The sequence below is a fragment of the Triturus cristatus genome, chromosome 9 (genome assembly GCF_964204655.1).
Source record: "Triturus cristatus chromosome 9, aTriCri1.1, whole genome shotgun sequence".
Classification (NCBI taxonomy): domain Eukaryota; kingdom Metazoa; phylum Chordata; class Amphibia; order Caudata; family Salamandridae; genus Triturus; species Triturus cristatus.
In genome coordinates this window covers 12,042,686-12,058,459 of record NC_140592.1, presented here as the reverse complement: position 1 = coordinate 12,058,459, position 15,774 = coordinate 12,042,686, and the positions used below count along the sequence as shown (strand labels likewise).

General features: G+C 46.4%; 1 protein-coding gene across 1 annotated transcript in view; it reads left to right on the top strand.

Annotated features, from left to right (window-relative positions):
- Positions 1 to 13,411, top strand: part of LOC146797257 (semaphorin-3A-like) — a 366,005-nt gene extending 352,594 nt beyond the window's left edge. The window contains exon 17 of the mRNA XM_085624230.1: positions 11,777 to 13,411. Within this exon, the coding sequence (XP_085480356.1) occupies positions 11,777 to 12,232 (456 nt within the window). The 3' untranslated portion in view covers positions 12,233 to 13,411. The remainder of the gene's footprint in view (positions 1 to 11,776) is intronic.
- Positions 13,412 to 15,774: the final 2,363 nt, after the last annotated feature.

Here is a 15,774-nt window from a genome sequence, read left to right as displayed (position 1 = left end):
GAGCAATTCCGGCGATATCTTAAAAATTGGCCCACAGGTAAGTTATCTCGAAGTGCTCTTGGGTGGTATGACCTGTAATGAAGCAGGGAATTTTTATCAGTTATTTTATGATGCACTTTGGTAACGAGCTTGTCGTGCTCGGCCTGTATATCCAGATCAAGGTATACTGCTGATGTTCTATTCACCGCCCAAGTGAATTTTAAGCAGGCATCAAGACCGTTCAACCAGTTGAGAAACTCGGTGAGACTCTCCTCCGAGCCCTCCCATATACACAGGACATCATCGATATATCTCTTCCAGAGAACAATATTCTGCTGGAAGAGATTTGTGTCTGGATGAATGTGGTACGCCTCGAACTGGCCTACATAGATGCAGGCCAGACTAGGAGCAAAGGTAGCCCCCATCGAGGTACCAGACACCTGGAGGTACACCTGTTCTTTGCACGAAAAGAAGTTTTTGGTCAATGCGATCTCAATGCACTGGAGTACAAAGGTCTGTGGAGTATCATAGAACCATTCTGAGTCCCTCAGGGCGCGGGCTGCTGCCACCAGCGTAGCTTCCTGAGGGATACTCGTATATAATGATTCTATGTCTATGGTGACAAGGAATTGATTCATGGGATCGTATGTTATATCCTCCAGGATTCTCAGGACATCGGTGGTGTCTTGGACGTACGAGGGTTGGGAAATGACACACTCCCTCAGGAAAAAATCCGCAAATTGTGACAGTGGTTCTAAAAGGGATTGGATGCCCGATACTATTGGACGTCCAGGTGGGGGTCTTTGGGGCTTGTGAATTTTGGGTACAATATAAAAAGCCGGCATCCTAGGTTTTAAATTGATCAGGAACTCTGCTTCTTTATATGTCACCCATTTCTTTTCTTTGGCCTCTGTCACCAATTTGATGATAGTGGCCTGAAGATCATTAGTGGGGTCCCGCGCCAAAGGTTGATAATTGCAGCGGTTCCCCAGAAGCCTGGCCACCTCGACATCGTAGTCCTGAGTGTCCATTACTACCACCGCCCCGCCTTTATCGGCTGGCTTGATGGTGATAGTTTGATTATTTTGTAGACTTTTTAAGGCTTGCCAATCTCGGATGCTCATATTACTATGAGCCACTGTGTGACCATTCTGTTCTACCTGGCTGATGTCTTGAAGAACCTTCTGCTCAAACACCACTATTTCCGGGCCTACTGAGCTCGTAGGGGGACAGAAATGTGAGGGACACCGTAAGTTAGTTGAAAAGAGGGATGCCTGTTCCTGCTCCTTTCCTTGGAAAAACTTTTTGAGCTTGATCTTTCTCATCAGGCCGTACAGGTCTGCCCGAAGTTGGAACCCGTCGTGACGGGGAGTGGGTACGAACCCTAGGCCTTTATTCAGTACTTCCAATTCCATATCTGTGAGTTGGTATGTTGAGAGGTTGACCACTATGTTGTTCTCAATCGCAGTTATAGAGGGGTTCTGCCCCTGCTGCGTGTGATCCTCGGGGAGAAGGGCTGCCAGTTGGAGTTGGGATTCTGGCGGGCCCGGCCCCTTCCCCGGCCTCTGTAATTGGACCCTCTTTGATTTCCAGGGTTGTGGGTTTGCTGTCCTAAAAAAACCCTGAACAGGGCTCCCAGGTCCTCATTAGTTGGTTCCTGGGGATTGAATCTGACCTGTTGGTTGGAGGTCGACGGTTGGGCAATGGGTTCCTCGTCTTCACTGCTTGTATTTTCGAACGTCCAATTGTTGGGTGTTCTTCTACCTTGTCTACGACCACCTCTCCCTCTAGTTGTGGGCATGGGTTGTGGCTGAGTTTGTTGGTAGTATTGGTCCTCCACATAAGGAAAAGCCCATTCATGGCTGAATCTGTCTAAGTTGCGTCTGAGTCCTTTTATTTTTTGACTGACCATATATGTTTGATATTCGCTAAGGTCGTCTTGAATTCTGGCTAGTTGTTCTTTCGCATCAGTTATGGTGGTGTCTGATTTCAGTGTTTCTTCTAGCTCCAGTATTTCTTTAAGGAGCTCATCACTAAGCCTCTTGGCCGTGCTGATTATCAGGACAAGCCAATCCCGGGTGCACTTGTTCGCTGTGTAGCTCCAGTCCACCCGGAATTTCTTGTCCTCCAAAAAGATCTTCGGTTCAATACGTACCAAGAGACTCGCTGGCGCTGCGCCTGCCCTTAGATACTCAGTCATGAGCGCTCCGTGGAGTGCTATCCTTATCTGTCGTTTCTTGGTATTAGACAGTTTGTCCCACTCATCCCGGGCTGAAGGTCCCCCGTCTAGAGGAGCACTTGGTAAGAGGGAGGGGCCTGATAGTATTGACGCTATATGCTCATCAGTGAAGGCCAGGCAGAATTTATCCATTTTTATGCTCTCACAAGCTCGGACTTACTGTAATGTGGGACGCCTGTACTTATGACCAGAATCGGAGAGTTTTGGAGAATGTGGATCCCAACCTATGAGGTGAGTCTTGTGGGTGCCTACTAGAAAAATGTTATAAGAGTGCCAACCAGAAGGATATGTGCTGTATCTCGTGATGAATGAAAAGCTAAAAAAGCTCTCACGGCTAAGCTGCCGACAGCGGAGCCACGTGACTGGGCAGGCTACGTTCTTTTAATCATGGCTGACAACAGCTGCGTTGACTCATTAAATATGAGCCATACAGCAGGTACTAAAAGACGCACCATTAGCGAGACATGGGAGGGACAACACGCCACATAGCGGACAGAACCCTCAAATGAGAACCTTTTTTAACACAAGATGAACCGCCAGCAACCCCGGCCAAGCAGGAGCTATACATGCAGAGTTACAACACAGCAATACAGGGATGGATTCAGAGATAGAGCAATAGCTATTCATCATACAGGGAAGGGAGGGAAACCAGCACCTGTTTCCTCTAGAAAACAGTTAACTCTATCTGTTCGAATTATGTCTTTCTCCGTGTCCTGCATTGGATGCTTACAGACTCATGACAGGAGTCGAGGGGATGAACCCTGAACAAGCGACCGCTGTGACACATACATAAGCCCGAGGGTAAAGGTATGCCCCCGATGGGCGACATCCCGGTAAATATTTTCGGGGGACATCGGGTTGGGAATGGTATACACAGTAATTGGTGCCTTTGAACCAGAAGCCAAATATTTTGGATATGTGTTGTTTTGTTTGTCTGTCTTTTGTCCAACAGAACTGTTTTTAAACTGATCAAGCAAGGCTAAAGGGTGAAATGACAATACCCCACGCCCTGAAGAAGTTGCCGTGAGTTTTTTCCGATTGGCAATGAAACATGTCGGCATTTTATATATGAGTGGTCACACAGCACAGAATAAAAAGTAGAAAGCCAGTGTGAACCAACTCAAATCTGTGTACAAACACTGTGGGGCTATTACGGTGCACGGTTCTCTGCACTACTTTTCTCTCTTTTGTTACACACTTTAGTAACCTTTACGCGTTGGGTCACTACCCATTCTCTTGTCCACACCTTCCCACACACATTTCCTTTCTACGGGGTGGTGGTAGCTGATGATGAGATCTTGAGGTAGCAGGCGAGTACCTTCCTGCTTTATCCTCTATGGTGTTGCTACCGTGAGGCGCCATCACTCCTTTCCTACACTTTTTCTACACGAGGGTGGTTTTAGATATTATTACTGTTGGATAAAAAAGACAACTTTTATCTATCTCGTTTTGAATACTCTTTCTCTTCTTTGAATTAGTGAGCCATACCTTAAAGCAGCATTGATGATATTGCAACACTTGCTCCTAGTTTGTCTAAAATTATACGACAACCATAAAGGCTATATGAATTGAATGCTCACTGTGGGAACAGGTCCTTTATTGTATACAGATTTCTGAGTGGGGGATGACCTGTTCTCTGCCCCTTCAGCTCCTTTGTGTGATTTGGTCTTGAGAACGGCAGCTTAGCCGTGAGAGCTTTTTTAGATTTTCATTCATCACGAGATACAGCACATATCCTTCTGGTTGGCACTCTTATAACATTTTTCTAGTAGGCACCCACAAGACTCACCTCATAGGTTGGGATCCACATTCTCCAAAACTCTCCGATTCTGGTCATAAGTACAGGCGTCCCACATTACAGTAAGTCCGAGCTTGTGAGAGCATAAAAATGGATAAATTCTGCCTGGCCTTCACTGATGAGCATATAGCGTCAATACTATCAGGCCCCTCCCTCTTACCAAGTGCTCCTCTAGACGGGGGACCTTCAGCCCGGGATGAGTGGGACAAACTGTCTAATACCAAGAAACGACAGATAAGGATAGCACTCCACGGAGCGCTCATGACTGAGTATCTAAGGGCAGGCGCAGCGCCAGCGAGTCTCTTGGTACGTATTGAACCGAAGATCTTTTTGGAGGACAAGAAATTCCGGGTGGACTGGAGCTACACAGCGAACAAGTGCACCCGGGATTGGCTTGTCCTGATAATCAGCACGGCCAAGAGGCTTAGTGATGAGCTCCTTAAAGAAATACTGGAGCTAGAAGAAACACTGAAATCAGACACCACCATAACTGATGCGAAAGAACAACTAGCCAGAATTCAAGACGACCTTAGCGAATATCAAACATATATGGTCAGTCAAAAAATAAAAGGACTCAGACGCAACTTAGACAGATTCAGCCATGAATGGGCTTTTCCTTATGTGGAGGACCAATACTACCAACAAACTCAGCCACAACCCATGCCCACAACTAGAGGGAGAGGTGGTCGTAGACAAGGTAGAAGAACACCCAACAATTGGACGTTCGAAAATACAAGCAGTGAAGACGAGGAACCCATTGCCCAACCGTCGACCTCCAACCAACAGGTCAGATTCAATCCCCAGGAACCAACTAATGAGGACCTGGGAGCCCTGTTCAGGGTTTTTTTAGGACAGCAAACCCACAACCCTGGAAATCAAAGAGGGTCCAATTACAGAGGCCGGGGAAGGGGCCGGGCCCGCCAGAATCCCAACTCCAACTGGCAGCCCTTCTCCCCGAGGATCACACGCAGCAGGGGCAGAACCCCTCTATAACTGCGATTGAGAACAACATAGTGGTCAACCTCTCAACATACCAACTCACAGATATGGAATTGGAAGTACTGAATAAAGGCCTAGGGTTCGTACCCACTCCCCGTCACGACGGGTTCCAACTTCGGGCAGACCTGTACGGCCTGATGAGAAAGATCAAGCTCAAAAAGTTTTTCCAAGGAAAGGAGCAGGAACAGGCATCCCTCTTTTCAACTAACTTACGGTGTCCCTCACATTTCTGTCCCCCTACGAGCTCAGTAGGCCCGGAAATAGTGGTGTTTGAGCAGAAGGTTCTTCAAGACATCAGCCAGGTAGAACAGAATGGTCACACAGTGGCTCATAGTAATATGAGCATCCGAGATTGGCAAGCCTTAAAAAGTCTACAAAATAATCAAACTATCACCATCAAGCCAGCCGATAAAGGCGGGGCGGTGGTAGTAATGGACACTCAGGACTACGATGTCGAGGTGGCCAGGCTTCTGGGGAACCGCTGCAATTATCAACCTTTGGCGCGGGACCCCACTAATGATCTTCAGGCCACTATCATCAAATTGGTGACAGAGGCCAAAGAAAAGAAATGGGTGACATATAAAGAAGCAGAGTTCCTGATCAATTTAAAACCTAGGATGCCGGCTTTTTATATTGTACCCAAAATTCACAAGCCCCAAAGACCCCCACCTGGACGTCCAATAGTATCGGGCATCCAATCCCTTTTAGAACCACTGTCACAATTTGCGGATTTTTTCCTGAGGGAGTGTGTCATTTCCCAACCCTCGTACGTCCAAGACACCACCGATGTCCTGAGAATCCTGGAGGATATAACATACGATCCCATGAATCAATTCCTTGTCACCATAGACATAGAATCATTATATACGAGTATCCCTCAGGAAGCTACGCTGGTGGCAGCAGCCCGCGCCCTGAGGGACTCAGAATGGTTCTATGATACTCCACAGACCTTTGTACTCCAGTGCATTGAGATCGCATTGACCAAAAACTTCTTTTCGTGCAAAGAACAGGTGTACCTCCAGGTGTCTGGTACCTCGATGGGGGCTACCTTTGCTCCTAGTCTGGCCTGCATCTATGTAGGCCAGTTCGAGGCGTACCACATTCATCCAGACACAAATCTCTTCCAGAAGAATATTGTTCTCTGGAAGAGATATATCGATGATGTCCTGTGTATATGGGAGGGCTCGGAGGAGAGTCTCACCGAGTTTCTCAACTGGTTGAACGGTCTTGATGCCTGCTTAAAATTCACTTGGGCGGTGAATAGAACATCAGCAGTATACCTTGATCTGGATATACAGGCCGAGCACGACAAGCTCGTTACCAAAGTGCATCATAAAATAACTGATAAAAATTCCCTGCTTCACTACAGGTCATACCACCCAAGAGCACTTCGAGATAACTTACCTGTGGGCCAATTTTTAAGATATCGCCGGAATTGCTCCGACCTTCGCCAATACTCCGAACAGTCCAGCGTATTGGCCACTAAACTGGAGAACCGGGCGTATCCTAGGAAAGTAATCAGGCAGGCGAAAAAACGAGCATATAACACGCCACGTGCGGCTCTCCTGGAAAAAACGTCTAAACTAAAGGGCGAATGCATCCCTGTGGTGACTACTTTCGGCCCTTTATCCACCAAAATCAGGCAGATCATCCGCAGACACTGGCATCTGCTAAGCACTACGAGTATGCAAATGCCTCCTCCTCGCTTTGCATTTAAACGATCTGCAAATGTTCGCGATCAACTGGTACACACCAGACCCAAATCTGACCCACGGGAAAACAATATTCCGCAAGGACATTATCCGTGTGGGGGCTGTTCTGTATGTAAGCTTACAATCACCACCAAAAGTGTCACTCTTGCAAATAATCGTTTATGGTATCTGAACAAATTCAGTAATTGTAATACAACCAACGTTATTTACAGATTGACCTGTCCTTGTGAGCTACACTACATTGGCCTTACCACAAGGAAGGTCAAAGTTAGGATTCAAGAACATCTGAGCACGTTGCGTGCAGGTAAACTGAGCACGAAACTAGTCCAACACTTCCAGCATCATAAACATGATCCCAAAGATGTACGTTGGATAGTTCTAGAAAGAGTGATGGGAGATCAGTTTAACATGGAATCCAGACTAAGCAGCAAAGAAGCCCGTTGGATTTATCAGGAGGGTGTGGATCAGACTGGATTGAATGACTCCATTGAGTGGAATAAGGTATACATGTAAATCATGTATCATTCATTCATGGTCGTTTTTACCTAATGTTCAGTATAATTCCAGCCATTATGATTGGTATATGAAGGTAGGAATAGCAAGAAAAATGTGGGGGTGGTAGACTGGATGAGATACCAGGATAACATAATGGGAAACTTAGGGGCATCAGACATAACTGACACTACTCATTGCAGCATTGCAAAATACAGTTCTGAGCTAGACTACACTCGAAACAACAGTGTAACTATGCAACAAGGTGACAGGTATAAACAGAACCGTAGATGAAGGTATGCCCTAATTGTTCATCTACGAGTCACATTTATATCAAAAAACGGGTGCTCAGCTGCTCTCACAATGAGGTATTGATCACCTGTAGGGGCACATATTACCATTCCAAGATGGCGCGTTCTGTCGGCCCTGATATGGGCGGGACCGACAGCGGAGCCACGTGACTGGGCAGGCTACGTTCTTTTAATCATGGCTGACAACAGCTGCGTTGCTGCAGTGCTGAGTGAACGCCAGACACGGACAGAATACCGGTGAGTCCGACTATTCCCCCTTCTTTTCCAAAACTGAGGGAGCAGCGTAAAAAGCGGCTTAGACCAGAGGCGAAGGGACACCCGCAATAGTAAACGTGACTAGGTCGGGGAATTTCTCTCTTTTCAAGGGGGCACGCACAGACCTGTTACGGGAAACCAAGGGTCTTGAAATCCCAACTAGGAGCGTGGAATCACCATAAGACAAGTAGACTCATTAAATATGAGCCATACAGCAGGTACTAAAAGACGCACCATTAGCGAGACATGGGAGGGACAACACGCCACATAGCGGACAGAACCCTCAAATGAGAACCTTTTTTAACACAAGATGAACCGCCAGCAACCCCGGCCAAGCAGGAGCTATACATGCAGAGTTACAACACAGCAATACAGGGATGGATTCAGAGATAGAGCAATAGCTATTCATCATACAGGGAAGGGAGGGAAACCAGCACCTGTTTCCTCTAGAAAACAGTTAACTCTATCTGTTCGAATTATGTCTTTCTCCGTGTCCTGCATTGGATGCTTACAGACTCATGACAGGAGTCGAGGGGATGAACCCTGAACAAGCGACCGCTGTGACACATACATAAGCCCGAGGGTAAAGGTATGCCCCCGATGGGCGACATCCCGGTAAATATTTTCGGGGGACATCGGGTTGGGAATGGTATACACAGTAATTGGTGCCTTTGAACCAGAAGCCAAATATTTTGGATATGTGTTGTTTTGTTTGTCTGTCTTTTGTCCAACAGAACTGTTTTTAAACTGATCAAGCAAGGCTAAAGGGTGAAATGACAATACCCCACGCCCTGAAGAAGTTGCCGTGAGTTTTTTCCGATTGGCAATGAAACATGTCGGCATTTTATATATGAGTGGTCACACAGCACAGAATAAAAAGTAGAAAGCCAGTGTGAACCAACTCAAATCTGTGTACAAACACTGTGGGGCTATTACGGTGCACGGTTCTCTGCACTACTTTTCTCTCTTTTGTTACACACTTTAGTAACCTTTACGCGTTGGGTCACTACCCATTCTCTTGTCCACACCTTCCCACACACATTTCCTTTCTACGGAGTGGTGGTAGCTGATGATGAGATCTTGAGGTAGCAGGCGAGTACCTTCCTGCTTTATCCTCTATGGTGTTGCTACCGTGAGGCGCCATCACTCCTTTCCTACACTTTTTCTACACGAGGGTGGTTTTAGATATTATTACTGTTGGATAAAAAAGACAACTTTTATCTATCTCGTTTTGAATACTCTTTCTCTTCTTTGAATTAGTGAGCCATACCTTAAAGCAGCATTGATGATATTGCAACACTTGCTCCTAGTTTGTCTAAAATTATACGACAACCATAAAGGCTATATGAATTGAATGCTCACTGTGGGAACAGGTCCTTTATTGTATACAGATTTCTGAGTGGGGGATGACCTGTTCTCTGCCCCTTCAGCTCCTTTGTGTGATTTGGCCTAGAGAACAGACCCCAGGGTTGACCCTGCTTTGGGGGTGGAGTCTGAGGTCCAACCCTGAAGGGGTCCCCAGGGGTGCGCAAACATTTTTTAAGAGCAGGCAGAGGTCCCAGGGACCACTACCGGCCCTTAAAAAATTAAACAAAAACGTTTCATTTCTTTTTTTTTTTAAATGCATCCCGTTTCCCTTTAAGAAAAAGGGCTGCATTTAAAAAACAAACTGCTTTATTGACAAAGCATGTTGAGTTTCAATGGGGTGGCCCACAAAAACTACCTGACCTGGGTCAATATTACAGTACAATAAAGCGATGGTCGTGGTAGCAATTTCTTACGAACAAACAAATAGAAAAGCGCAATCAACACTTTTTAGTTGCTTGATGCCTTAGTCAAATGTAATAGTATTTTCAAAGGCATTCAAATGCGATTCAAATTCAAAGCATTTCAGTAGTGGCAACACAGTTGCTCCAATATATTACGATGCATAATATTTACGGCGCTCTTGGTGGTTTAGAAAGGAGGGAAGAGAAGTGGGTAGAAGGTTGTGAAAATGTGAGTGAAGGACAAGGAAAAGGTATTGTGACATATATACATCATTTGTACATAGTATAGGACCTTTCCGGCCTAACACAGGTCAATTGTTCCTGAATAGATATATAACTCTAATGAACATGTTTATTGTACAAATTTGTCTTTAGAGTTTGTGTTGGGGTTTGGGCTGTCAACGTTTCGACCCCTGTGGTAGAGGGTAGATTAGTCCTCACGGTTGGGTCTTCATCAGGACACGGTCATGAAGAGCACCTGCGAATAATCGAAAAGTGTGTGTGAGAGAGGGAACTGTAAACATAAGGGGATTGGCGCTAAGAAAGTATGGTATATATTACCTACTTATGGCAACAGCAGTGTGACGAAGCTGTACTTTCAGGGACGCGGATGGCTCATACGTAGCTGTTAGGAGTCAGAGGGAAAGCAAATGAGAATACAGTCGGTGATCTCTAATATCAAGCTTCATTAAGTTCGAGGGTAGCACTCAATGTAAAACTTACTTAGAAAATGAAGAGTACTGCTGAAGACAAATCACTCGCAGTTAGGGAATTAATCCACTTTCAATCTAATGCAAGGAGGAAATACAAAGGAGGGGCTCGTCAAATAAAAGCTCTGTGAGGAAAGTAAAACAAATTGAAGATGGGAATGCCTCACTGGTGGGCCCGGACCTACGGGTGATGTCATGAAGGCCCTTCGTGTTCACGTTAATAACACACAATGGGGCAGGAAAGAAAACCTGGTGCCGGGCTGGAGGTAGTCCAAGTCGATTGCCTACGCACCCCTGTTGCCATCAAATGTACAGTAAAAAAGTTTGCAGACTTAACAAAATGATCTATGCGGTAGTGTTTGACGAGCCCCTCCTTTGTATTTCCACCAGCTACGTATGAGCCATCCGCGTCCCTAAACGTACAGCTTAGTCACACTGCTGTTGCCATGAGTAGTTAATATGTACCATGCTTTCTTAGCGCCAATCCCCTTATGTTTACAATTTCCTCTCTCACACACACTTTTCGATTATTCGCAGGTGCTCTTCATGACCTTGTCCTGATGAAGACCTCACCGTGAGGACTAATCTACCCTCTACCACAGGGGTCGATACGTTGACAGCCCAAACCTCAACACAAACTCTAAAGACAAATTTGTACAATAAACATGTTCATTAGAGTTATGTATCTATTCAGGAACAATTGACCTGTGTTAGGCCGGAAAGGTCCTATACTATGTACAAATGATGTATATATGTCACAATACCTTTCCTTGTCCTTCACTCACATGTTCACAACCTTCTACCCACTTCTCTTCCCTCCTTTCTAAACCACCAATAGCGCTGTAAATATTATGCATCGTAATATATTGGAGCAACTGTGTTGCCACTACTGAAATGCTTTGAATTTGAATCGCATTTGAATGTCTTTGACAATACTATTAAATTTGACTAAGGCATCAAGCAACTAAAAAGTGTTGATTGCGCTTTTCTCTTTGTTTGTTTGTAAGAAATTGCCACCATGACCATCGCTTTATTGTACTGTATTATTGACAAAGCAGTCCCAGACACGGAGGTCCGCTGAGCCCAGCGGGCCACCATCCCTGGGAGTGCCAGCCATTCCCAATGGGATCGCAAATTGCGACAGCTTCATTTACATGAATGAGGCATGCAATTTGCGACCCCATGGGGAATCGCAAACAGTGTCTCTGACATTGTTGTACATTGATATTTGCGATTCGCAAATTGTGACTCACAATTAAATGCAATTTGCAAGTTGCAAACATCAATGGTCATACATTGGGGCCTAAGTGAGCTATTTCCAGAGCCACAAGACACTGAGCTGAGCTGCCGCCGGGGATCGAACCGGGAGCCCAGCGTTGCAGAGTCAGCCGTGCAGGCTGCTGCGCCACACCTCTCCCTTGCGTGAATTGTGTTGACGTACAAGGCCCTGCTGTTATATTCATGGCAGAAACAAGCACCATCTACTCACATTGTAATCTGTTTTCATTTCAGGTACAGCTTGAAGATCCCTTTGTTTCGATAACTCAAGGCTTGGTGATCCGCCACGTGGAAGTGCACCACGCAGGGACGTACCACTGCCAGCTTGAGGAGGAGGGGTTTCAATGGACACTTCGGAAAATCCACCTAGTGGTTATTCCTGGAGGCCAACCAGCACACCAGAGGGAAGCCAGGGTCAAGGGCCACTCGAAGGAGCGGAGCAACAGCCACCACCCTTGGTACAAAGATCTCATGAACCTCATCAACTACCCCTCCAAGATGGACCTCTACTGCGAGCAGATGTGGCAACGCGAGCCCAGGAAGAAGAAGAACAAGGCCGGGCTGGAGGCCGGCAGCGAGAGGAGAAGACTTGATGAGGACATGTCCAATGTCAGTGCCCCGATGTCAATCAAGGGGGTCAAGAATAGCAAACTGCTGCAGAAATCCCTACGGTCCCCTCGCAGCACCTAAAGCCGTCAACGCGGGGGTCCAGGAGTGGGTGTGGGAGAGTTCACCCCTGCATCTGTGCGACAAGGGTCAGACTGGAGTGATGTCTACACTACTACCTTGTATCTTCTTGTTGGTCCTCTCCATCTCTGCCTTCTCCCCTTTCTCCAGCTCACCTCAGAGGTGACTGCCTGCAGGATGTCTTCTGAAGGGAGCACGCTCCCCCATCTGTCCTTGAAAAAGGATAACTTAAGTGCTGCGGATTTATGACACTTTTGAGACTTCTTATAATTGCAGAGAAGTTCCTCTTACAGCCCCACCAAGGCTAAAAATAACTTATGAAAAAGACCCTCTTTGAGGGAGAGACCTCAGGAGATCCATAAGCATTCAGCAGACTTGGACAAACTTTCCAGAAAGCAGTCGGTCAAGAGGTCTTTATTTCAACAGAAAAAAATGATAAGTCTCAACGTTTTTTCAGTTAGGAATTCTGATATATCTGGACGCAGCTTATAGAGTTTTGTAGTAAATATATCAGAATCATGACGAATGCTGGACCTTCAGGAACATTCTCCTGTGCTCCTTTCCCCTGGCAGAAAAGAGGTTCGCGGCCGATTGTCCTTCTTGGACACCGTACCGAGCTCTGACAAAGATGGCCGCCGTGGAACATCAGTATATTCTGATCATGGGAAATGTTTTTGCGAATCCTTGTAAAGGCCTTGTATGATTTCACCATTGGTCATAAGAACGTGTGTTGCTTGTCCAATAACTTGGAGCCCGTGTGTTCCTGTCAGCTGGGGTGGAGGGATGTGACGGTGTCGGCGGTGAGCCTACATCAATGCTTGAGAAGGAGCTACTATCTATGTTATACATTTTTTGCGAAGCACCTTAAGAGGGTTGGTTCTTTGAAAAGAACCCAGGTGTATAGTTTTAAACAAGTTTAAAACAAGGTTGGATAGAAACATTCAGTGAGAACTTAATTTGATTTTTAAATGTGAACATGTCTAGTTTGAAAAAGTTTGAAAGGCATTGAAATTGTATTTCTGTTAACAGCGTCGACCTTTCCCGTGCTAGACATCCCTTGGACTTCACAGATGGACGATTCTAATGTTAGTCGTGGCCCACGTGGCTGCAAGAGACACGTCAGTGTAATGTTCAATTGTTGTAAAACCTTGAAGTTCGAACTATAAACTTTTTTAAACTAAATGTTTTCAAACCAAATATGTTTTGATCTAAAAGTTTCAAACTAAATGCTTTCCAATCAAAAGCGGTGAACTAATTGCCACATGCTATTTTTAATATCTGCATAAATTAAAACCCCAAATGACGCATGCAATAAACTTATGCATTTGGTACTTGGGCGTGTGATGAAGTCACCGTGTGATCACAAGGTCCGTTCATGGCAGCTTCCTGCGTCTCGTGCTCTGCTACAATCCATGTCACAGTTTTCGCAGCCTGACCTACGTGGCGAATTGTGTGAATTTATCGCATGAAATCCCATTCTCCATTTAAGACCTTCAAAGTTGAACTCCCCCCCTCATCTCCCCCTCCCCCCCCCCCCCCCAACCGAGAAAGGTACCCAGGAGTACTTCTAGGCACTAACATCCTTCAAGCCTCAGATCTTCTGTAATCAGAACCGCTTGGCGGATTCGCAGGATGCCGAGGACATTCCTAAGATTCCTGCCCTGGGATGCCCAGAAAACTGTCCCACAGGCTCTGATCTTGTGGAGACTCGACTATGCGAATATCTTAACCTAGGCATACCAGATTACCTCATGGAGAAACCCCAAAAGGTACAGAGCATGGCCATTCGACTTCTGTTAAACTTTAAATGCACGTCACTATCCCATACCGAAGCCAGCTACACCAGTGGAGAAGAGGGTGACCTTCATACTGCTTGGGGGGCCCCCTCGAGCTCGGGGCCCCCCGCACCACGGGTCTGCGGGGGCTATTGTTACGCCCCTGCTTCATAGGACTGACTGCGTCACACAGGACCGGCCCTAGATACTTACAGGACAAACTGACCCCCTACTGTCCTGAAAGACCTTTGAGGTCTCACTCAGCCCACCTGCTGTGCGTCCCCTTTACCAGATGAAACAAATGGGCGGCTCGGCCTGCTCAGTACTAGCAGCTAAACATTGGAAGAAACTCCCGGTGGCCCTGACAGGCAACCCTCACACAAACACCTTCCGTACACATCTGAAAACCCACAGATTCAAAGACTAAGCTGGTTTCCCCTCCCTTGAGCTTTGGGCCTAGCACTAGGACACTCTAGCAGTAGCGGTGAACTATACAAATCCCAAAATTCATTCATCCATTCGTTCATTCAAAGGTGTCTGCTGAATCCTGTGACCCACATCCCCACTCCAAGGCCTAACCCAGTGTCTTCTGGGGGAGAATGGATTCATGCAGCCCATGGAGGAGGCAATCTACTGGAAGAGGTATGTGGTCACCAAGTGGCCAGTCAGAGTACTGCAGTGGGAGATGACCTGTGTTGGACTGCTGGCTTCCTCCCAGCCACAGAGGGCGCTCCAGAGTCACAAGAAAAGGAGACTAGTAAAAGTGGACCCGTGTGAGCCACGCCTGCGGGAGCAGGTGAGAGTCAGGGAAAGGAGAAGGGGAAAATCCTGGATGAAGAATCATGCAATGTTATCGGCTTTTGTTATGTACGTGTAGATGTATACATCAGTAATAATGATAAACACTTTCAGCCAGTGCGTGCCGATGGGGGCCACCAGCACCTATTTTTAAAACCAGCACTTACTTTTCCTCAGCAGACATTCACCAAGAGAGGGAAAACTCACAGAGGGGAAAGAATGAGGATGAGAAAGACAGAGAAAATGTTGCGGAAGGAGAACACAGGATCCTGCAAGACTTAGATAAAGTGAACGGGGGCCTCTGGTAGGGGATAAAAGAGGCGTGCGGTGGACTGAAGTCTGCGGACACTTGGTATTCAGTGCACTGACATTTAATAGCGCCGGTCACGAGCTTCTGAGCAGAGCTTTGGACACCGACACTTAGGGGCATATTATCAATGTGAAGGACGTCTAACCTGAGCTTCAATTGGAATTCCATAGAGCATATTATCAAGCCCATTATCGCCGTTTTAGCGGCAGTTTTCTGCTGCCTGTCTTGATAATATGCCCCTTATTCTTTTACAAGTTAAGCTCTGGACACAAGTTTGTTTCTTCTGTTCCCGGTTTCTTCTTCTCTTCATTGTGACCTGCACTTGGATGGATCACAAAACATTTGATTCTGGGATGTTTGAAAAGTCTCTCCTGGGAGACAGAACATCTGTACTCGGACTCTCCCTCTTAGACTCAGCGATGCTTCGGCCAAACTGTGCAAGAAGAAAAACATCGATCAGATGGCAATGTGTACACAAACCTGCGAATGCCTCCTAAACATGCCCCGGCTACGGAGAGCTTTGTCTGTTGAATTACTTCATCTCATTACTTCTTCAAAAAGGGCATTGAGAAGTCCAGAGAGAGGGTGGTCTTTGGGTCTTCTCGTCTCGCCTTTGGCTTCAAGGTTTGTGCTTGCTTGGGGGGGCCGTTGATCAAGGCCAC